Source organism: Marmota flaviventris, chromosome 20, assembly GCF_047511675.1.
Source record: "Marmota flaviventris isolate mMarFla1 chromosome 20, mMarFla1.hap1, whole genome shotgun sequence".
In the NCBI taxonomy this organism is placed as follows: domain Eukaryota; kingdom Metazoa; phylum Chordata; class Mammalia; order Rodentia; family Sciuridae; genus Marmota; species Marmota flaviventris.
The window spans coordinates 8567250-8589831 of NC_092517.1; the positions used below are offsets into that span (position 1 = coordinate 8567250).

Sequence of the window (22582 nt, forward strand, 5' to 3'; positions counted from 1 at the left end):
TTGCCACCAGGTTGGGTTGAGATTTAGCAGTCAGCTTTAGCTAACCCTTGCTTCATGTGGTCACTATCTCATTCCTTCAAAATTAGTACAGGGCCAATATCCTTTATCTGCAGTGGTTGGGACCAGGAAGTCTTCGGATTTCAGATTCTTTGAGATTGGGGAACATTTTGTACAGACATAAGAAGGTATCTTAAAGATGAGACCCAAATCTGAACACAAAATTCATTTCTATTCCAAATCCACTTTCTATACATGGCCCAAAAGGTGATTTTATGCAATTTTTTGAATAAGTTTGTGCATGAGACATTTCTTTTTGGGGGGAATGGGTACCAGGGATTGAACTCAGGGGCACTCAACCTCTGAGCCACATCCCCAGCCCTATTTTGTATTTTATTTAGAGACAGGGTCTCACTGAGTTGCTTAGAGCCTCGCTAAATTGCTGAGGCTGGCTTTGAACTCCTGATCCTCCTGCCTCAGCCTCCTGAGCACCTGGGATTACAGGGTGTACTGCCCAGCCATGAGACATGTCTGGTTGGGGAATTTCCCCAGTCTCTGGCATTATTATCAGTTCTCATAAAGTTTTGGAGTCTGGACCATTTTGTATGTTGACTCTTCAGATCAACCTGCACTGTATGGAGAAGTTTGCACTTTTTGTGCCAACACAGGCTGTGTGCAGGCGATGGCCTGAGGCACTGTACTGAGAAGGACTCTGATCTGGTGCCTGCTAGAGTGGATGGTAAATGTCAGCCATGGACGTCAGAGTGGCATTGTGTGGTCCTGGTGAGAGACAGATGCGATCCCTGTTCTATTCAGGACCTATACATAATGAAGACAGTGTCTGGACCTTGAATGGTCCTCCTGGATGCTGGGACCCACCTGAACCAAATTCTAGGGGCCACAGACCATTCTGCAGCCATGATTTCAGTGACCTAAGCTGTAGAGGGTCACAGCTGTCTAGAGATATCACATACCCCTTTCTCCGTCTTTTAATTATTGAAGGTGCCGTATCTCTCCCCTCTCCACCTCTGCAGATTTCAGCTTCTCTCAGACACCTCCCCACACTCTTGATACCCCAAGCATTGCTCCTTAGAGGAGAGTCCCCATTTACTGTTCTAGTCCAACTAGAGAAGACACAGCAGCACAAGTCTCTCATTCTTCCCCTGGCATAGCTCACAGATCTTCCCAACAACACATACTCGGACGCTCTTGCTATCCCAGCAGGCAGAATCACTAGTGCTCTTTCGTCCTTGAGGTTTGTGATCCAGTTCTTTTTTCTTATATATAATTTTTTTACATTACTCACAATTTCTGGCATTTTTCCCTTCCTGAAGGTCAGAGAAAGACAAGCCACTTGACATTCCACTTACAAGAAGGTAATTTTTATTAGAGAGTAAGAGGGAAAAATATCAGCAGAATCTTTGAGTTTACATTCAAAGGTGATCAATGCAATTCTTGGTTTAGGCAGAGAAGGAATTCTTTTTTTTTTTTTTGTACTGGGGATTGAACCCAGAAGGTGCTTACCCACTGAGTCACATCCATCCACAGCCCTTTTGTAAAAATATATATTTTATTTTGAGACAGGGTCTTACTGAGTTGCTTAGGGCCTTGCTAAATTGCTGAGGCTGGCTTCGAACTCACCATCCTCCTGCCTCAGCCTCCCGAGCGGCTGAGATTACAGGCATTGCGCCAGAAGGCTTGGTTTTTCTGTTCAGTATTCTATTGTTCAGGTGAAAAACAGGAATAGAAATTCGTTTTCAGCCCCCTGGGCACTGAATTCAAAACTCAGCCCTGTCTCTTCACACCAAATCCAGGACTCTTTCTGGATTCTTCTCCATCTCCTCTTTTGCCCAGGAAACTGCTAACTGGTTCCAGTCTCCATCTCCCTACCCCCCTCCCAGCATTCGACAGTGTAGCTGTATGCTAGAGCACCCACTCAGTGCTTTACCAAACAGTTAGGACTTGGTAAATATTTGGCCGTCAAATGAACCAGCGAATGTGTTCACGTTTCCCATTTCATTTGGAGAATCACTTAAAATGCATTTTTCACATTGACTTCTTCAGAATCATACCTGTTTGAATTCAACCCCACAAATACTGTGTGCAATGGGGCTTAGGTGCGGCCAGAACTAGTTACAGACGGCGAGACTCTCTCATGCTGTTAAAATGTTTCGTTAAAGCCCAGGTTGGTTGCAATGCAAAGACTCGCATCGGAGTCTCCTGATTATTAATTCCAGTATTTTCCTTCTACAAAGTACAACGCAGCTCCAGTCGACTGAGTAACTTTATGGGGTGTGTGTGTGTGTGTTTTCTAGTTCTTGATTTTGGCAAAAATGAACCCATGCAATTTTTAGCAAGTTATTCCCGGTTTCTTTAGATCTTAATTTCCTTATCTAGCAAATGCATCAAATGAGGAAGTTGGATTGGGATGGCATGCATGTAGAATTTATGGAATTTTAGTATTGGAAGAGACTTGAGATCCCCTGGCCCTACTCCTTCAGTTTACAGATAAGCAAAACTAACCTCTTCTAGGTCCAAAATAAAATTTTACGAGGGTTATACGACTTCCTAACAGAACCAGCTCTTCTGAACACCGTGGCTACCCCCCATGAGCCCATCCCTGCTAGGTACCAAATGTGCAATTCTGATCGTCTCGTGTAACTTCTTTAGACTTTATTTTCCTGATCAATCACAAGAAGAGGGTTGGACTAGGGATCCTTTATATTTAAAACTTTGAGGACTGAAGAAAAGCATATTTAAAAACTGACATCTTAACTACCACGGGGCTAAAACTCCATAGAACAAAGCATAATAAATGCTAAAAAGAAATTGGTGTCAAGAAAAGGGAAGCTCATTCCACCCCCCCCCCCCCCAGAGAACACATAGCCCTTGGATCTATTTGCTCCACAAGCACCTGCATTTGAAAATAGCTCAATTGGTGTCTTTTTTCTTAAAAATAATAGCTAAAAATAGTTTCCCATTGACCCGGTCATATCGAAAATAAGACTCCACAACCATAGTGAAGTTTTGACATTAACTTCCAATAGCTTTGGATGCTACAAATCAGAAAAGCCTGGCTAGGTCCTTCTGTCTTCAGGAGTATCATGGTGGAATGAGTCTCTGTATTTTCCGCTGAGCATGAGAAGCCTCAGCATCTATTGAATATATTGCATTCCAAGTATTTGTTTACTCGGTTGTTAAAAATTGCCAAGGGGACAGAAACTGTCTGTCACTTCCAGAGCAATTAGTGTGTGAAAACTTATCAAAAGAAATCTGTCAAGTCTAAGGAAGTATAAATATTGCCTGCAAGTCCCTAAGGAAATCAAACAGAGTGGGATCTATTTTTTTTTTCTTGATCACTGCAGCAGAAGAGAATTTATTTTGTTTTATTTACTTGGCTTTATTTTTTTCTAGCATGTGAAGAGCATTTCACGTAACCCAGTGGATTAATGTTTTGCTCTGATAAAAATAGATTTGGGTTCTTAGGGGAAATCTGGACTGTCTCTGAGTGGTCTATCCGTCCTTCTTTTGACTGTGAAATGTCAAGAGCGTTTGTTTTCTAGATGAGCACTGGAAAGGGAGCTCAGTCAGGACTAGGTTGCTGCCCACTCTGCCTCTGGCACATGCCCCCGCGCGACCCTCTCTGGGTCCCAGAATTTTCATACCTTCAAAAGGAAGAAGAAGGAATGATGGGTTCCTCTGTGATGGCCCCGGACATCTCGACAAGTAAAAATACACTATTCCGAGTGGTGATATTTGCTGTAAAGAAAAATCAAGTTGATATCCTGGCGAAAGATGTCGCCTGCGTGCGGGAGTCTCGGCCCTGAGCATAGCGTGATTTCACCAGGTCAGCAGCAGAGCCTATGGCTGACCTTTGAACTTCAGAACTTCATGGTACATTCCTAAGTCCGAACTTGAACTTCTGAAACTCATCTTTGATACTCGTCTTGACCGTGGCGGTGGTCTCTTTTGGTTTGCCATATGCAAAAATGGGTTAAATTGTGATATTGTTATCACGGTGACCATCTAGGGGTGCTGGGTTCATGGTCTTCCTTGAGCCCCAAATTGAAGAACAGGACCCAGAGACATAGGAAAGAAGCAGTTTTATTGCAAAAGTGACAGAGACAGACTTCTCCAAAGAGAAGGGGCCTCAGAGCTGGAAATCCCGAGGGGGGCTACTGGCCTGTTCTTTTTATGGTTTCTGGAATATTCTTCCTACCTTATCTCCTGTCCACATGCTCCTCACTAGTATTGATGGGTGGCCCCTCCGTCTACTTGTCTGTCTTAGTTTTTCTATTGGGTCCCCCACTCAGGAGCATGACTGGTTCCCCCACTTGGGTCCTCCAAGTTGACCTCACTAGAAGACCCTCTGCATGCTCCTTGTTCTGACCCTGTTCTGAACTCCTCTCTCGCCATCTTGCCCGGGCTGCCTCTGCCCCTCTACGTCTCCCTCATTACAATTTTGGGAAATTCTTACAATATAATAATTTTGCCATTGGATGGTTTTCTTTCTTCTTCTTTTTTTTTTTTTTTTTTTGATTTTTTCTCTCTATCCAATTTGGAGATCAACTCTTCTCTTTGGAGCAGAGTTCCAGGGAACTCTTCCGGTTGACTTCATGGAAATACTGGAGTCAGGCCAGGGGCCCAGTTTGGCCCCAGGAGACCCTAGAGAAGGTACCATGAGAATTCACTGCCCCTTAATCATGCAGGACAACGTGGACAGGTATTGTTACTGAACAGCTAGATCCCCGAGGCTACACTAACGGGTGAGGCACCTCAAAGCTGTTCTGGAAATTATGTTTTAAAAGATCTGAGCAGGATTTGGCTGATCCATGATCGTTCTTAAATTTCTCTTTAAAAAAACACAAAACTTTTTATTTATTTCTTTATTTTTTGTAATCAGTGCTGAGGATCAAACCCAGTTCCTCACACGTGCTAGGCCAGGGCTCTACCTCTGAGCCCACTTTAATTTCTCTTTACTACTCTATCTCCTTCATGAATTGGCTTTTTGTTTATTTACTTTTTATTCAATTTATTTATCAGGGGTACATTTGCACATAAAAATTGGACACATTTGTAGAGTACCATGTGATATGTCAAGGCAGGTAAGATTTATGTTTGAAGCAGGCTGACCCTACCTACTCAAGTATTTTCATATCTGTATGATAAAAAGTTTCAAAATACTTTCTTCTAGCTTTTTTTTTTTTGAGAAGTATAGAAGAGTATTGCTAAATTCGTTGTTTTCTGTTCCATTTAATAACTTTCTCAAACACTGAAGTAATGCAGGTAACAGCTTTATTTTTTTCTTCTATTACTTATTTTTTTGATTGAATTGCATTAGTGCAGGATTTTCCCAGCTGATCTGTGTGAGCTATGAATGGATGTTTTAGAAAATCAATTTGTGTGTGTGTGTGTGTCTATGTGTGTGTGTGTGTGTGTGCGTTGTAGGGGTGGTATTATCAAATATGTTTAAGTAATTAAACACTCTAAGGAATTTCAAGGACATTTGCAAGTTGAGATCTCCTTCCAGTTCTGAAAGAAAATTTAAAAAAAAGTTTAATCTGTATAACGCAATGCTTCTCAAAGTCATGTGATCAGATAACCCTTTAACTTTTGGGAAGTGGGGGGCAGAGAACAGGAAATATGTGTGCAAAAACTATAATTGATGATATGCCACAGGATGCCTGGCGTGGTGGTGCAAGTCTGTAATCCCAGAGACTCGGGAGGCTGAGGCAGGAGGATCACAAGTTCAAAGCCAGCCTCAGCGACTTAGCGAGGCCCTAAGCAATTTAGCAAGACCCTGTCTCTAGATAAAACATAAAAAGGGTTGGGGATGAAAGAGAGAAACACTACAGTGTGCACATAGGTTTGTTTATGTCTCCCACTAAAGTACCAAGTCCTTTCAGTCCCAACACAGTGAGACCAAAGGAATTAATTGGTTTGTCAATAGCTCAAGTAGCATGCTAGTGGAATACGATTCCTTCACAATTTTTTTTTTTTTACTCTTGTAATGATTCAGCTGGTGAAGGGTAAACCAGTCATGATGAGCTCTGTTCAGCCCTTGAGAGATTTCCAGGTGACATTTCACACAACGATTCTCACCTGTTGAAAATCAGCACCATTTCCAGGATTCAGAAGTTCAAAGTGACAGAGTTTACCCAGCTTCCCTTTTGCGAAACTCAGACTTTGAACGTGGGTCTGACCTTCTGGATGCCTTTTTCTTTTTTATTTTTCTTAAATACTTATTTTTTAGTTTTAGGTGGACACAATATTTTTATTTTACATTTATGTGGTGCTGAGGATTGAACCCAGGGCCTCGTGCATGCTAGGTGAGCGCTCTACCACTGAGCCACACTTTCTAGATGCTGTAGGTGCCTCCTCCCACAGAATCCCCACAGCCCCGCAGCCACCACCCACGAGAAAAGTTTTGAAGGAAGCATCTTCAGGGAAGACGTGTACAGTTGCCCGTGATCCGTTGCAACTCTCTGCAGAGAGGCGTGTGCTTTGATTCATATTGTGCTGGTGAATTACTTTCTGACTTCTAGCTTGTGGCTTTGGAGATGCTGATTTGTACTTAAAACTCTCTTTGAGCTCATAAGGAGACAGACTGTGTGCTTCTTGAAGTGCTGAGAGGTGGCTGGGCTTGCTGGAGACCCCCATGCCGTGTCCCTAGTCTCTGTGCCAAATCTGTTCTTGCAGGAAGCCTGCCACAGTGATTATACTTCAGGACCTAGGACAGAGGCTTCTCCTCTCTGAGATTTTTATTTCTTAAGGAAGTGACTAGTTTACTAGGAAGCACTTGTTTATTTACACTGAATACCCTCTTGACATCAGCATGGGGTGACTTCTAATTACAGGCACATGCATAAATAAAGTGATTAGCTATTCTCCTATAAACATAATTGGGTCTCTCCAAAGCAATGCATGCGGAAATGTTATAATCCAGGCATAAAAGGGAAAGCAACCTGGCATAGACCCCTCCTTTGTATGTCAACAGCAGATCATTAAAGCCAAGTGGATTTCCTCTTGTCCATCCAGTTCTCCAGGTCAATTGCAGTTGGGATTCATGGAAAGGACTGAACGGCAAAAATACCTTTCGCGGTAATTAATGTTCTCTTTACAAGACTCAAGTGGCCTTTCTACCAAGTTCCAAGGACACTCCGTGCATTTGGAATTTAACCCAGGATCACTTTAAAGAGCAACGTGGTAACTCAGCCAAGTCCTTATGAAACCATAGGTTCCCTTTGCGTTCCAATTGCTCCTTCTCCGTCCCCTGTGCCAAGTGATTATCTAAGACAAAATGTTGGCTAATCGGGGCCAGGAGCTGGACTATCACCTTTCAGCTTGGGACAACCTGGAGTTCATTAAGAGAGCCATCCTGGGGTGCCTGGCACTGAAGAAGTCGGGTTTCCTTGGACTATGTGGGATCACCGCAATAAGTCATTCAAATTCACTGTCATTTAGGGATTTGTTGTTGTTTTTTTTTTAAAAAAAATTGAAAGCGTGGGGTTATATGTTCATTTAGAAAAAGCATTTACCTAATCCCTAGGAAAAATATGACCTTTCAAAAGAGCATTTTCAAGCATGATTGCCCGTTACATTTATCCCCCTGAAATTCTGGGAAGAGTACATATTTGCAAATCCATTGCTGTGTCCCCAGGATTCCCCCATGTACTCCCTTACGTAGAGAATAGCACATCCAACTATTTTTTTAAAATACAGATTTATATTTGCAGGATGAGTCAACTCGTCTCGTCAGCTTAGGTGGATTTAAGGAGCGTTTGCAATGATGTTTTTTTTGAGTGTTTTTGTGATGTTAAACTGCTGTGTCACTAAAATGAGGCAGGAATGTTCAACCTCATAAATAAGAAGAGAGCAGAATTTGGGTCCATAGTGGGAGACCTTGGGAGAAGAACAGATTGAGACTCTGGGTAGGATTCCGACTCTAACCAGGGCTAGGAGTGCGGATGCGTTATTTTGTTCCTTTGTGTCAAAGCATCTCAGTTAACGGGAAACTATCAAATGCATTGGAAACCAGAAGTTTGGTGCAGTTATGTGGTGTTCTGGTGTACTGTGTGACTACCTATGAAATGAAAGTGTGAACTGGTTTCCTGGTGGGTTCTATTACCGTATCAAGATTATAGATTCCCTGGGTGTATGGTTTAAGAATTAGTAAGAGGTGCTTAGATCTTGGTACATACTTAGCAAACTATCAAGTTTGGACTTCTCTGCATCAGCTCTCAGTGTGTCTTCTAGTTCTCCACAAATAAAAAACCTTAGTGAACTGACAAAGATACGGTGTGATTACTTTGTATCCATGTCTTACAGGCTGAAGGAGAATCACTGGGCAACCTTGTGAATTTCTACCTTTACCATTTCTTTCCTGAATACGGTCAAGTTCAAGTCTCCCAAAGTCGTATCTCTAATGATGATGCTTCCTTTTACTTTCAGAGCTGAGCTACGCCTGGATCTTCAACGAATACCCTTCCTATCAGGATAACCGCCGTTTTGTGTCTCAAGAGACCGGGAATCTGTACATTGCCAAAGTAGAAAAATCAGATGTTGGGAACTATACCTGTGTGGTTACAAATACCGTGACAAATCACAAGGTCCTGGGGCCGCCTACACCTCTGATATTGAGAAATGACGGTGAGTTGTCTAACTTGATTTTGCTAATTCTGGGTGGGTGTATGCATGTAAGAAAGAGGGGAAGAGAGAGAGAGAGAGAGAGAGAGAACTCAGTCACAGGCTGAATATGTAATGATATCATGTTACTGGCACACAGACCTTCAAAGTGTAATGCTTCCTTCATTTGGCACCCATATTTTGTCCGCTTGTGTGAGAAAGAAGCCCTTGAATCCATTTTGGAAAACTAATTAGAAGTCTAATTGCCCATCTCAACAGGAAAGGAATGTGGACTTAGGTGAATATAAATAACAAGGGGATCTATTTCTTGTTTCTCTCCCACTGAAATTAGTATACACAGGCAGACTGGAGTGAAAGGTTGAGCAATTAGCTCATTAATCAATTCGATGTGATTTAGCATTCTGAAAGAAGTTTTCCATTATCCCAAGTAACATCTGGATTTATAAAGCTAGAGTCCCAGTTCCCATGGCCGTCCGATGGAGAATTAACGAGGCCCCTTTGAGACGGAAGTCTTAATTCCTCACACTATCATGAGGCTATTTCAAGAAAATATATGAAGTTCACCTTAATTGCTTAATGACCTAACAATGTATATAAATCACCCGTGCTTTTTTTTTACTATATATATTTTTTATTGTAATTGGACACAATACCTTTATTTTATTTTATATAGTGCCGAGGATTGAACCCAGGGCTTTGCATGTGCTAGGCTATAGCTCTCTATCACTGAGCCACAACCCCAGCCCCTCACCCCACATCAGGCTACTTCTCTAAACTCCAGTGAGAGATATGTTCCACAATGAAATCCGAGGCCACACAGTGGAAAAATCATGGCTCAGGATCCCCACCCAGCACCCACGTCCGATGGACTGCAGAGCCTGGTATTTTAAACCCTCTCTCTCCCTGCGCTCTTTTTCGTTGGACGACACCACTTCTTACCTGAATTTACACGAGACAGGCTTGGAAGATTCCAGATGAGAACACAGATTTCTATCTCCCAAGCTTGCAACTCTCTCCATGAATTTTTAACCCAATTGGGACTCTGAACCTCCCAGAACAGGGAGTTTAGAGCAAGACCAGATGTGTAGACAGGGTCTGAGCATCCTTATAGTGTAGACCCTCCTGTGGAATTTGGGTGCAAATGATTTAGACTTCAGTCTTTTGTTTAGTCATCTATTGAACATATATTTATTTAGCACTTGCTGTGTTACAACCATGTCTTTGTGGGCTGATAATCAAGGACCAGAAGGCCCTTCTCTGATGGTACCCATATTCTCCTGGCAGAAACAAACCCCCCAAAAAACAAATAACCCTAAACAAAACAAAAACAAAAATCAGATTATTTTAGAGAGCAGTAAATCTGTCAGTTTGGTGAAATGAAGGCTCTGTGGGGTGGATATCAACTTTAAAAAGATTTTCTGTGGAAAGTCTTTCTGAGGCAGGACCTAGGGACTGAATCCTGGATGATAAGAAATCCGTCCTATGAGGATCAGCTGGTGGAACAAGCCAGGCTGAGTTCACATCGTATGCAAAGGTCCTGAGGCCAGTGAATAGCTCTTTGCATATTGTGGAAACTTAAAGAATTAAGCCTGCTTAGAGCACAGTGAGTCGATAGAGCTTGCTTGACATTGAGCTTAGAAAGGGGTCAGGGGCCAGATCTGGAGGCCCTCAAGAGAAGATTGGGTTTTCTTTCTGGAGCACTGAGAAGTCCTTAGAGAATTGCATTCTGGAGAGTCAATACCGTCTTTGTAAATAGAGAGGGAGGTCACAGAAGAGAAAAGCAAGATGCACTTGGAAATCTGGTGTAGCCACCAAGGGTAGAGGAAGGTCATTGGCTGAAATGGTGTCCCAGCCCGGGTTTGCCAAGGAAGAATTGCAAACATTATTTTAGACATTCTTTGTGAGGGCCCAACACAGCTTCTCTTCCTTGGCCCCCATGAAGAATCGTCTGTTTTCTGGTTTTAAGTGCATTTTTCTATCACGATGTTCACCTGATATATCCATATTAAATTCTAAGTAGCTCACTTTCCCACCTTACCCAGATTAGCATCAAAGATCACTGTTTTCATCCGTCTTTGTGCTGGACCCAAGCATCCTGCCAGCCTCATGGAAAATGTGAAATCAGTATGTTGGGGCGAAGATGCATTTCCCCTAGGTAAAGCCACGCAACCATCCCTTTAAAGGAGACAGGCCAGTTCCCAGTGTTGTTGAGAGTGATCATCGCCACTTCTCCAGAACCCAAGACGAAGGAGCTTTTCCAAAGACAGAAATTACTTTGTAAGAAATTATTTGAAAACACAGCTCCTCTGGCCTCTACCCAAAGTGTATTTGGGACAGAATGTTTCTACAGTGACTTGGTCAGTTTTGGGGTGCCGAGTTACAGAAGTCAGGGAAATATGGACTTTGATGCACAAACATGATGTAGCAGAAGGCAAACATCACATAAACCTGCCCCTTAAGAAAAAAGGGACCCCTGGGCGCGGTGGCGCATGCCTATAATCCCAGCGGCTCGGGAGGCTGAGGCAGGAGGATCGCAAGTTCAAAGCCAGCCTCAGCAAAAGTTTGGCGCTAAGCAACTCAGTGAGACCCTGTCTCTAAGTAAAATACAAAATAGGGCTGGGGATGGGGCTCAGTGGCCAAGTGCCCCTGAGTCCAATCTCTGGTACCCACCCCCTGCCCCCCAAAAAAAGGAAGCGGGAACAAAAATTTAGGATCTCAAAATTCCAAGATCGTCATGGACACCTCAAGTGGGTATCAGTCCCTCTTTCAGCCTGTCTAGTATCTCTTCATGGGAATGACACATGTTTTGTATCAGAATACTTTATCACTAAATTAGCAGACTAAGGATCTCATTCTTCGGCAATTAATGGCCATTTAGTCTTAATTTCCATGAGTGTTCCATGGCGAAAATTCATAATGTCTTTCCCATTGAGGTTGCAGTACATAAAAGAGACACTCAAACTATATTGCTATGCACAAAGCCGGTTCTTTAATGAGGTCCTGTTTGCAGGTGAGAGAAAGGCAGAAATATAAATCAAACAGAGGTTGCAACATAAAGATGACCCGAAAGTCTCTTCCCTGGGAGTAAAATCAATGAAGTGATCCCTCCACAAGATCTGGGATGGAGTGACTGGCTGTGTGTGGTCCAGTATTCAGGTTATTTCTTTGGAGATCCAGCTAAGCAGTTCTGGACTTGGATGCATTGAATCCAGCCCCCAAAGTCACAGTGAATCATAGAAAGTTAAACCGTGAGACTCATGTATCAGGCTCACGTCCTGATAGGACTCAGGTGCAGTACCCCATGGGTCCTCCTCATGGATGATAAGTGCCACCTGCCCCTGGCACACCACAGTTCCACAGCGCCCCGGGATTTGCTGTTCCATTTTCCCTATCTCTACTTATATCTTCCTTGGTCCTTCCTATATCTCTGATCCTTAATCAAATATAGGCCAGGAAGTCTGCCCTGAAGACCCTGGAGGCAGGCTCTCTGGGTGGAATCTAGACCCCCTATTTATTAACTAAGCAACTTTGGAGGTATGGCTTTAACCTCATTGTCTTTTATTTTTCTTATCCGTAAAATTAAGATAGCAAAGTAATTCTGTGTATGAAAATACATATAAAGTAACAGGCACGGTGGTGCATGCCTGTAATCCCAGCAGCTCAGGAGGCTGAGGCAGGAGGATGGCAGGTCCAAAGCCAGCCTCAGCAACAGCGAGGTGCTAAGCAACTCAGTGAGACCCTGTCTCTAAATAAAATACAAAAAGGGCTGGTGATGTGGCTCAGTAGTTGAGCATCCCTGGGTTCCAATCCCCAGTACAAAAAAGAAATAAATAAATCATAATGAGAATTCTTCCAAAGAGCTTCATCATTTAGTACTATTTACCCGTAAGAAGTATAAAATTGAGAGTTAGACCCATGTGAGAGAAGGTTGTACCAGAGTTTGTAGTTATTTATCTGGATATTTTAAAATCTGCTCTGAAAAGATAATATAACTTACTCTCTGGGAATCCATGGGAGCGTGCAATGTTTGCCTTAGGTGTTGTGAAAGGAAAAAAAGAGTCTAATTGAGAAAAGAGCCTCCTCGTTATTATTGCTGCAGTAGCTCATTGATCAGCATTAGCCTCATTGCTGGTTATTAATAATCATGAGCTTGCTGTCTTATGTGTTTTGCACGGATCTCAAAAGAATTGTCTCTCCATTTGCATAAACAGAGGCAGAAGACCACCACGTAACATAACTACGAGAGAAATAATAGAACTCGATGAGGATCATAATGGCTAGTTCCTCCGCCTTCCACCATCGCCCCTGACTCCCCATCTGATGGCTAAAGAGGCAAAGAATTAACATAGAAATGAGAAATTGGGAAAATGAGACCGAGTCTGTGAGGATGTTTAGGTCTGGTACATGCAAGACTTTCGTAATTGAGCATGAAGAATCCTCGTCTGGTCTTCATATTTTTTTTTTTCCGTTTTCCTTGAGACTGGCTGCAGATGGGTTTGGCAGATCTTGGTTTTGCTTATTAGAATCAAGACATATGCTTAGCAGTGTACGGCCTGGGTCTATCTGCTGGTTCCTAAACATTGTTGAATATTATCCCTGATTAGAACTCTACCCAGAAGAGATACTAGGGAACAGGGGAAATTAAATACAAGTCCTATCTTAGAGTTTAAAATTCTTTTTCTCTTTCCCTTTGTCTGATTAATCTCCCTATTTCTACACATTGATAAGCATATATATATATATATATATATATATATATATATATATATATAATGTGTGTGTGTTTGTGAGCATATCTGTGTACACATAAAAATGAGTGATTTCTAAGCAACTCAGTGAGACCCTGTGTCTAAAGAAAATACAGAATAGGGCTGTGGATGGCTCAGTGGTCGAGTGCCCCTGAGTTCAGTGACTAGAACCCCTTCCCCCCAAATGAGTGATTTATAGCAAGTTATATCTAAGTTGTCTGAGGGACTCCAGGCATTGCTTTCTAACTTGATTGACTCCAGTCTCAATTTGTGCACAGGACAGATAATGTCAAATACAACTCAACAGACAAATACTATTCATTTGGGTTAGATTCCCTTCAAATACCAACAAGCCATCCTAGTGGGCAACTGGGTGAATTCTTGCAGGATACCATGAGCCATCGCGTGAGCTTCCACCTCTGTGACTCTGTCGTGGCTCAGAATACATTCCCTGCAAAGCTCCAAATTTAAGAGCAAAGAAAACCTTAAATAATGGAAAGGAGAAAATTAGAACATTCTGGAAATTTATTACCATGGTATCGTGTATCCTTGATGGCGATCCCGCCAACGGTTGACAGTAAACTTTCCTGATATTGCCCCCCCAAACTGCATTAGGGTCTCCCGTGAGCCTTAACAACCACTATTTGTCTTCGGGAGCAGATTAGCTTTATTTGTAGGCCACTTAATTAACCCAGTGGTCAGATCCAAAACCCAGTCATTAAGGGGAATCTCTTTTAAATCGTACGCTCGACCTACCCGGTTTCTGTTGATGACCTTGCGTTTAGAGAGGCAGCAGGCAAAGTCTCTTCAGTCGATGGCTGCATCGTTTTATATCATTGAAGATCTGGAGCTGATTGCCAACGTGCTTGGCTTTGTTTTACTGTTGCCCACAGCATCACAGCTGGTGAGTCTTGGGTGTAAATCACGTCCAATGAGAACATTTTACACGACTGAGGGATATGAGATGGTTGGCCAAATGGCCATTGCTTATCGGGTGTAATAGAGTCTTAATGGCCCTGGATATTTCGAGGAAGGTTTGACAAGCTTAGGAACTTGGCAGTAGGCTCGAGACCTTCAGCACAGCCAATTCCAATAAAGGTCCATGGAAGCCAGAGGTCTTGGATAGTCATTTGGCTCTTCAGTCACAAAGCGTCGGTTCAATGCCCAGGGTCCGTACAACATGGTGAAATCAACAGAATTTAGAGAACTTCTCGTTGGCGGAGGATCCAACGTTTCATTCTTTATTGGGATTACATCATGGAGCTCTAAAGAATACATTCAACCCAACAGAGGGATTCGGGTTGCAGGAAAGGGCAGCGTTGACCTGGGCAGTCTTTTGATCTTGCATAGAGCTAGCAGGTATTCGTGGAGCACCTGCTGTGGACTTATCGCTCAGGATGCAAAAGTCTTTATGTGCCCTCACGGGCTCCAGTCGGGTTGGAGAGTCTAATTACAGGAGTAGGGCCCTGTTGGGGGAGAATGAAGAACTAAAGTTGATCCACTCAAGTCTCAGTTGTGAGAAGATCTACTGCACAGGGGTCAAGGACACAGTGACATAATGTATAGATTCCGACCCTGGGGGTAAGGAAAACCTGGATGCATGCTGGGAATCAGCCCAGGCTTCCATAAAGAGTTGCATAACCAACCAAAGAGGGAGACAAAGAATCTCAGACAGAAGGCGTAGTGTTTGTTATAAACCAGTGATTGACAGACTCCCTCTTGAAGGTCTGGTCTTGCCCATGGTCTGTTTTTGTAAATAAAACTTTCTCCATAGAAGTCTTGAATATTCATATAATTTTTTTTTTTGCTTTTCTAAATAGTATTTTGCTTGAATCTTGTTCTATGACTCGTTATTGCTAATATATGGAAGTTGCTGTTAATCTTCTAAGTGACAAAGTTTCTGGAAGGTTCACCAAAATCTCTTATTAGTTCCAATGGTGTGTTGAATCGAATGATTCTTTTGGACTTTGTTATCTTCCCATTTTCTCTGTGACAGGGGCCAGACAGCTAGGACTCGTAGCTTTATTTACCACCTGTTTTTGTAAATAGAGTTTATTGGGACACAACCTGTCTACTTGTTGACATTTTGCAGTTGTAATAGGAAAGTGGAATAGTAACATGACGACCGAGCCCACAAAGTCTAATAAAATCCTGGCTCTCTGCCCTAATATAGAAAGACTTTACTGACTTCTGACAACACGATGATATCTTTAAGTAGCTGGAGGCTGTCCACCAGAAGACTCTTCCTTTGTGACTCCAAAGACTTGAACGAGGACCAGAGGCCAAGAAAGGGTTTAGTTCCACACAACAGGAGGAACATTTTAATAGGACAAATATAGGAGAAGAAAAAAGTTGGCTTAAAAGATGACCTTGATTACTCCAGGAATTCAGGTAAAACAAGAGTGTCCCAAGCCAGGGGCTCTGGCGCAGACCTGCAATCTCGGCAGCTCTGGAGGCTGAGGCAGGAGGATCGTGAGTTCAAACCCAGCTTCAGCAACTTAGCGAGGCTCTTAGCAACTTAGTGAGACCCTGTCTAAATAAAAAATAAAAAGGGCTGGGGAGGTGGCTTAGTGGTTAAGCTCCCCTGGGTTCAATTCCTAGTTCCAAAAAAAAAAAAAGCATCCAAGTAGGGATACTTGGTCATTCTATCTTTATATGAGAACAATTTCTAGAAAAAGCGTTTCTCTGCATTTTAGTTATTGAAAAGGAATGAAGGATGAAGATTTGGGTTTGACTTAAGGCAAATAACGAAGTTTATTTTTATTACTCACAGGTTTCTGAAGATACATTGGATTTTTTTTTTTCTTTCTTGTTCTTTACTTAATCCATAAGTGTCAGAGAGTCCTGCACGTCTCCTTTCCAGTGGGGGGGACATTCTTGTTAGGAGAGCTGTTCCCTCCAACTCAGGGGGAGTGAACCCACGGGGTGTGCTGGGCAGTGATTCAAGATACCCCTTGGACACTTCAGTAGAACTTCCTACGTGCCCTTCCACCAGGAAGAAAACAAACATTTTTTTTGGAAAAGGGCAGAAGGTAGACTCAGCCAAGGGACTCTGTGAGTCACGTCGGGTATTTCCAAGAGCTCGCCTCTTAACGGAATACGCATCGTATGACTTGTGTCTCATACAAGAGGAACGTTCTTGGGAACGCTTCCTAAAGCAATTTCCACCATATTTTTTTTTTCCAGTAGGAAATCCCACTCGGTGGAAGCCGGTCGATGTTCCTTCTGTGGTTTTGTTTAGCGAGCACAGGTTCCAGCTAAGGCAGGCGCTGGCAGAAATCTTATGGCACCATATTCTGCAGACGGGCCTCCTCCTCCTGCCAACGCAGCACGCCGCAGACTGTACTCAAACAAGCGCAGCGGGTGTCTGATTTCTCTCTCCTGTTCTGTAAATCGTCAGCTATTTTGTTGAATGCTCTCCTCTCACAGACATTGGCTTCGGCTCTTGAAAGTGGGCCAGTCATCGCCACAAGGTCATCTGCAGAGTCCCAGGCTCCTGTGGGGCCTTGTCCCTGGTAGGGACTCCATGAGCAGAACCCTCCCACTGACCAGCCCAGAGAACATCCCTATTTATGGATGTCCCTTGTGTGAGCCAAAAAAAAAAAACCAACCAACATGCTTTCAGCACCATAATGAAAGTCCAAAGAACCGGGAGTGGGCCTCATGGATCAGCTATGCCTTTTATTTAGTACTGGAGTCAGGCATCAGATGGGCTCACTTTCTGGGTACAAAATGGCGCCCATTACAAGAGAGCTCTGGGTTTATGTAGGTGACACACTGGGAGACGGCTTGATCCTTGGAGACTTTGGCAGAACATATCCGTGTGGGCATTCAGGAAACAGGTGGTGAGAATTTGAAGCTTGTTTTCACTGGGTAAGGATGGAGGGTCCGGAGTTTAGCATTCAGCCCTTGTCTCTTTCCGTTCAGGGTCTACTGTCCTGTGACTGGGAAAAGGATTTATTTGGCGAAGGATCAATGTTGTCAATGTGTCCCTCGCTCCTTCTTCCAAGGCCACACTATTTAGGGGGTTGTCTCTTCTACATCCTTCAAGTTGGACCATTTGTTCATGGTAATTGGAACACCTTGCTTTTGCTCCCACTGAGAAAAGTGATTCTCAAAGTGCATTCTTCCTATCATCAATATCGGCACCATCTGGCCGCTTCTTAGAAATGCAGATTCTCAGTCTTAGAGTCCACTTATACCAGAAACTCAGACGCTCCAGGTGATGTAAGAATTTGTTTTAGAAGAAACACCAAGGAATGGGTAGGCTGGTCATCCTCATGAAACCCACTCTTTCTGTTATTCAGTAGGTGATTAATCATTGCCTGTGTGTGCCACGTTACCATGGGATGCATAGAACAGAGATGCAGGGGAGGGTCCTATAGAGTCAGGATGAGGTCTGCTTCATCCACAGTGTGTCCCCTTGGTAGGCACAGGGCATGGTTTATGGTCTCTGTTAAATAAATCTTTACCAAGTTTCCTAGAGCTAAGCCCACGGCCTCTGAGGAGTTTGACACGTGGAATTTCAAGTTCTGCAGCTTCCATTCTTGTTATGGTGACCCTCTTCTGCCAAAGAATAGAAAACATTCACCGTGCAGGAACTAAGACCCTTCTGTTACACAAGGCAAATTGTTGATACTGCTATCTTTATTTAAAATTGATAACAAGAGTTGTCTCTATAGACAAATCATACAGCAGAACATGAAGATGGCTGAGATGATATTTCCTACTTGAACGAGAATATGTTCTACACCTTGTCTATGTCCGCATTATCTAGGTTGCGTAGTCATGGCTGAACCTCTACATCTTTCCACCTTTTAAAAGCACCGGAAGATGGAAAAAGTGTCGTGGAACAATTTCATCCCTCAGTTTGCACTTTTTTTAGCCTGATCAGTCCATAAATCACCAGAGTAGTGCACTGGTGGATAGAGGGAATAATGACTTTAAAAAAAAAAATGCATGCCTCTTTTAAGGGTCTTTTTTTTTTTAAGGAAAAAAAACAACTACTTTTCCATTGAATGCAGAGAGTAAAGGCCAAGATGGTTAAAGTGAAAGCAAGTGTCAAAACAAACACACATCTCGTGCCAGACGTAACCAAATTAAATGGGAGAGTTCACGGATATTCCAAAAAAAAATCGCTTATAATACAGCTGGAGACGATTGCTTACCTCATCTTCAGGACTTTAAAACTGGGGCAGTTGTTCTATAAGAAAGGACATTTTTCAACGACCCCGATAGCATTCCACCTCTCGTCCGTGTCTCTGTGCGTACGATGACTACTGATCCGCCCGTTACTCCTGTTGAGTCTTGATTATGGATCAGCTTATAAACCGAGCAGAAATTCCATGGGACCAGAGACACAAGCTACACAGTTCATCTCGGTCAGAAAGATGATCTCAAGGGAACTTGAGCTAGAAATCCGCGATTCTCAATGAACGGCTCCCACGCCTCGAAAGAGATCGGTTTAACTGAATAACTATTATGGGCTGCATTCCTGTTTAACTGAATCACTATTATGACCTCCACTCCTGTTTCTCCAACGCCCCCACCCACCATCCGTGTCTCCTGATCACACTGCATTTTTTTTATATATATTCTTAGTAATGAGCAAGGATTTGTGAAGGATATAGAAAAAAAAATCAAAAAAGATTTTCATTCCTCAAGGAGGTAAAAAGTGTAAGAGACTCCATAAAGAAGATCGAACACGGTGATGCGGTATGAGGCGTACCCTGAAATTTGTAAAAGGCTTTATGTCAGCTGTGATTCACTGAGTCCCTATTAAGCAGGGAGACTGCCGTACAAGGTAGGAACCGAGGAGTGAAAAAGACTTATTTACCTGACGTGACAGGTTTTATCATCCAGACGGAGGACAGAGACCGAACAGGCAGGCAGATGAGAGAAGTGTCAATTGTTATCAGTCCCAGGAAAGGAAGCAGGATGGTAACAGAGAGTAGCGGCAGGGACCTATTTTAGAGTGACCAGAAAATACCTCTCTGAGGGTGGCGTCGTTCGAGCCGAGACACAAGCAAGAGATTCATCCCCGAAAATTCATGGGGAAAAACAAGAGAAAAGAAAAAGAGGTACACAAAGCCAGTGTTCACGGGAGCATGATCGCTAAGATCTAAAAAATACAAACAACCCAGAGGCTCATCTGCTTAGGACTACATGGCAACCAGCTACTGTCACAACCTCAGAAACAGCTAAGCAGTATGAACCCAGAGTCTTAGAGCAAGGTCCTGTCAAATGTTTTTGTTTTTATTTTTTGTTTTTGTACCAAGGATTGGACCCAGGGGCGCTTTACCACTGAGCCACATCCCCACCTCTTTTCTTCTATTTTATTTAGATACAGGGTCTTGCTAGATTGCTTAGGGCCTTGCTAAATTGATGAGGCTGGCTTTGAACTCACGATCCTCCTGCCTCAGCCTCCCAAACCACTGGGATGACAGGCCTGTGTCACTGGGTCCAGCAGCATGCCCATTTTTAACTTCTAGCCTCCAGAACTGTGAGGCAATATTTTTTTTCTCCTTGAACTGCTTGGGTTGGGGTTCTTTGTTTTGGCATCCGTAGGAAACTAATACAGCCAGCAAACAGATCATTAGCAGGTAGTGCCTCTACACGGTAGAGTCCTCTTCTGCAATAAATAGGAAGGAACGTCTGGTTCGTGCTACAAGGTGGATGAACCTTGACGCCAGACACAAAAGGCCACATCTTGTGTGATTTCATTTATAGGGAATGTCCTATAAAAGCAAATGCATAGAGACAGAAAGCAGATTAGGGGTCACCCAGGGCTGGGAGCGGCACTGGTAATTTACTGCAGGTGGGCTTCCAGGGTCTTATTGGGATGCTAGAAATAGTCCCAAACTGAGTTATGTGGACAGCTGCAGGCCTCAATGAAATTGCTAAAATTCATCGAATTATACTCTTAAAATGGGTGAATTTTTGGTATGCAAGTTAAATCTCCACCAAAGCCATTTTTTAAAATGTCATAAATACAGTGAGAAAGGAGTCTGAACAAGTTTTTTGTTGTTTTTTTTTTGGTACCAGGGATTGAACTCAGGGACACTCGACCACTGAGCCTCATCCCCAGCTCTATTTTGTACTTTATTTAGAGACAGGGTCTCACTGAGTGGCTTAGGGCCTCACTAAGTTGCTGAGGCTGGCTTTGAACTCGCCATCCTCCTGCCTCAGCCTCCTGAGCTGCTGGGATTACGGGCGTGCACCACCACAACGGCTCAGAACAAGTTTTGAGAGGAGATTTTAGTGGAATAGGCTGGGCCTATAGTCCAGTATGACTATTGTGTCCTTAGAAAGACCCACAGGGAGAAGGTCGCGTGACCACAGACCCTACCGCAGCTCCAAGTTAGGGGACGCTGCAGGTTGACAGCCACCACCAGAGCTTCAGAGCAGCAGAGGTGTTCTAGGCACAGGGCTTTGGAGACCCCTGCAAGCTACAGAGTAGGGCACCTGGAGGGGACGAGAGGGCCGCAGGAATGGGGACAGCATCCAGGGAGGGCAGACTCCCAGCCTAGACCTTCACAGGTAGGATTCTAGGGTGGGGAAGTAGCAGTTCCGAGGTCCAGAACATTGATATTTTAGTTCAACAAAGTTGTATGACATAGATTTGTTCCTTGGTATGATTTTCACAGACAATCTCCAAGTCACGTTTCTAGAAATGGGTGCGCTGGGGAAACGCCCGGTGGCTTCTGAGACACCCTTGTCCCTGGCATTTTTTACCTTATGGTCTCATCTGCCTCCAGAACGTGACACACGGCAGGGCGGAGTGTCGTGGTCCCCTGGGAGGACAAGAGACCTCTGGCTCCCCCGGCAGATCTTTCTTTAATCAGCGCCGCTCTCGGGGGCACCCAGCCACACACACCCCACTAAGAGGTGCGAACTCGCCGGCTGTGCTCGGAGTCATGCCCCTGATATTTATGGGACGATGGATGATTCAGCGGATCAGGCTGTTTGTCAGCGAGCTGGCAGCGGCGTGGGAAGGCTGGTGTCAGCAGGCACCGCACCACCTCCAGGCCAGTTCTGGGCAAGAGCAAAACTGAGGTGCAAGCCAGCTCAGGAGGCGGAGACGGCCAGGAAGGGAGGAAAGCCCCTGTCCTGGGGACACGTCAAGCCCAGATCCCGTGTGCTGGGGTTTTAGAGGGTCATCCGCTGCAATGACGAAAGGACCGGAGTGAAAGATGGAGATGAGGGGTCAGGGCCTGAGTTTTCACCTTGAACCCTGGTTCACTGGCTGATTGAACCCCTTGGAGGCTGCAGCCTAGTTGCAGAAGGAAGGGATCCTTCTGGAGTGTGATTTCGCCCTTTGGAGGAAAGACAGGCATTGCTTCAGTGGTTTCCTAGCTGCAATTTCCTCTTTCAAAAGTATACATCTGTGCCAGGTGCTGTGGTGCACGCCTGTAATCCCAGCGGCTCGGGAGGCTGAGGCAGGAGGATCGCGAGTTCAAAGCCAGCCTCAGCAACAGCGAGGAACTCAACAACTCAGGGAGACCCTGTCTCTAAATAAAATGCAAAATAGGGCTGGGGATGTGGCTCAGTGATGGAGTACCCCTGAGTTAAATCCCTGGTACCAAAAAAAAAAAAAAATGTGCATCCATCAGACCCAGATGAAAAACACCAAATGAAATAATGTCAGAGTCCCTCCAAATATAATACCCTCCGTCATTCTGGAAAAGGAACATAAAACAAACATTAAAAAAAAAAAAAAACACAACCCTATGCTTGAGTTTGTGCTTTTGATAACATACCTTATAGCCAATCTAGCTGCATGATCACCATTTAACACTTATGGGTGATTTTTTTTTTTTTTTTTTTTATGAATTGAATAGATCCTCTTGATGTCTCTCAGTCTCTGAAATGGCAGATGGAAAGGGTCTAAGAGATGAGCAAAATCGTCTCTCCTTGTGAGTGCACCTGGGCCCATTCGGTCCTTACTGTTAACCTCTTCTTGTGAACCCTCTGTCTTTTCCCTGGGGCGATGGGGAGCCCAGGGCAGAGATGGAGTGCAGAGTCAGGACATGGTACAGTGATCTAGATAATGGCAAATACTTTACTGGCACTATTGAATCAGAAATCAAGGAGAGTGACCCGAAATTGGACAGGAAAGACTATATCAAAACAAGGAGAGAGACAGTAGACAGAGCCAAGAATGTATGGATAGGAAAGAATCAGTAAGTATT

At 43.7% G+C, this 22582-nt stretch overlaps 1 protein-coding gene across 2 annotated transcripts in view; it reads left to right on the forward strand.

Annotated features, from left to right (window-relative positions):
- The window catches only part of Cntn4 (contactin 4), a 432714-nt gene that overhangs the window by 252496 nt on the left and 157636 nt on the right, over window positions 1-22582 (forward strand). For both annotated transcript variants that reach the window (XM_071605984.1, XM_071605985.1), the window contains exon 5: window positions 8449-8646. In XM_071605984.1, coding sequence (XP_071462085.1) covers window positions 8449-8646 — 198 coding nt within the window. The remainder of the gene's footprint in view (window positions 1-8448; window positions 8647-22582) is intronic.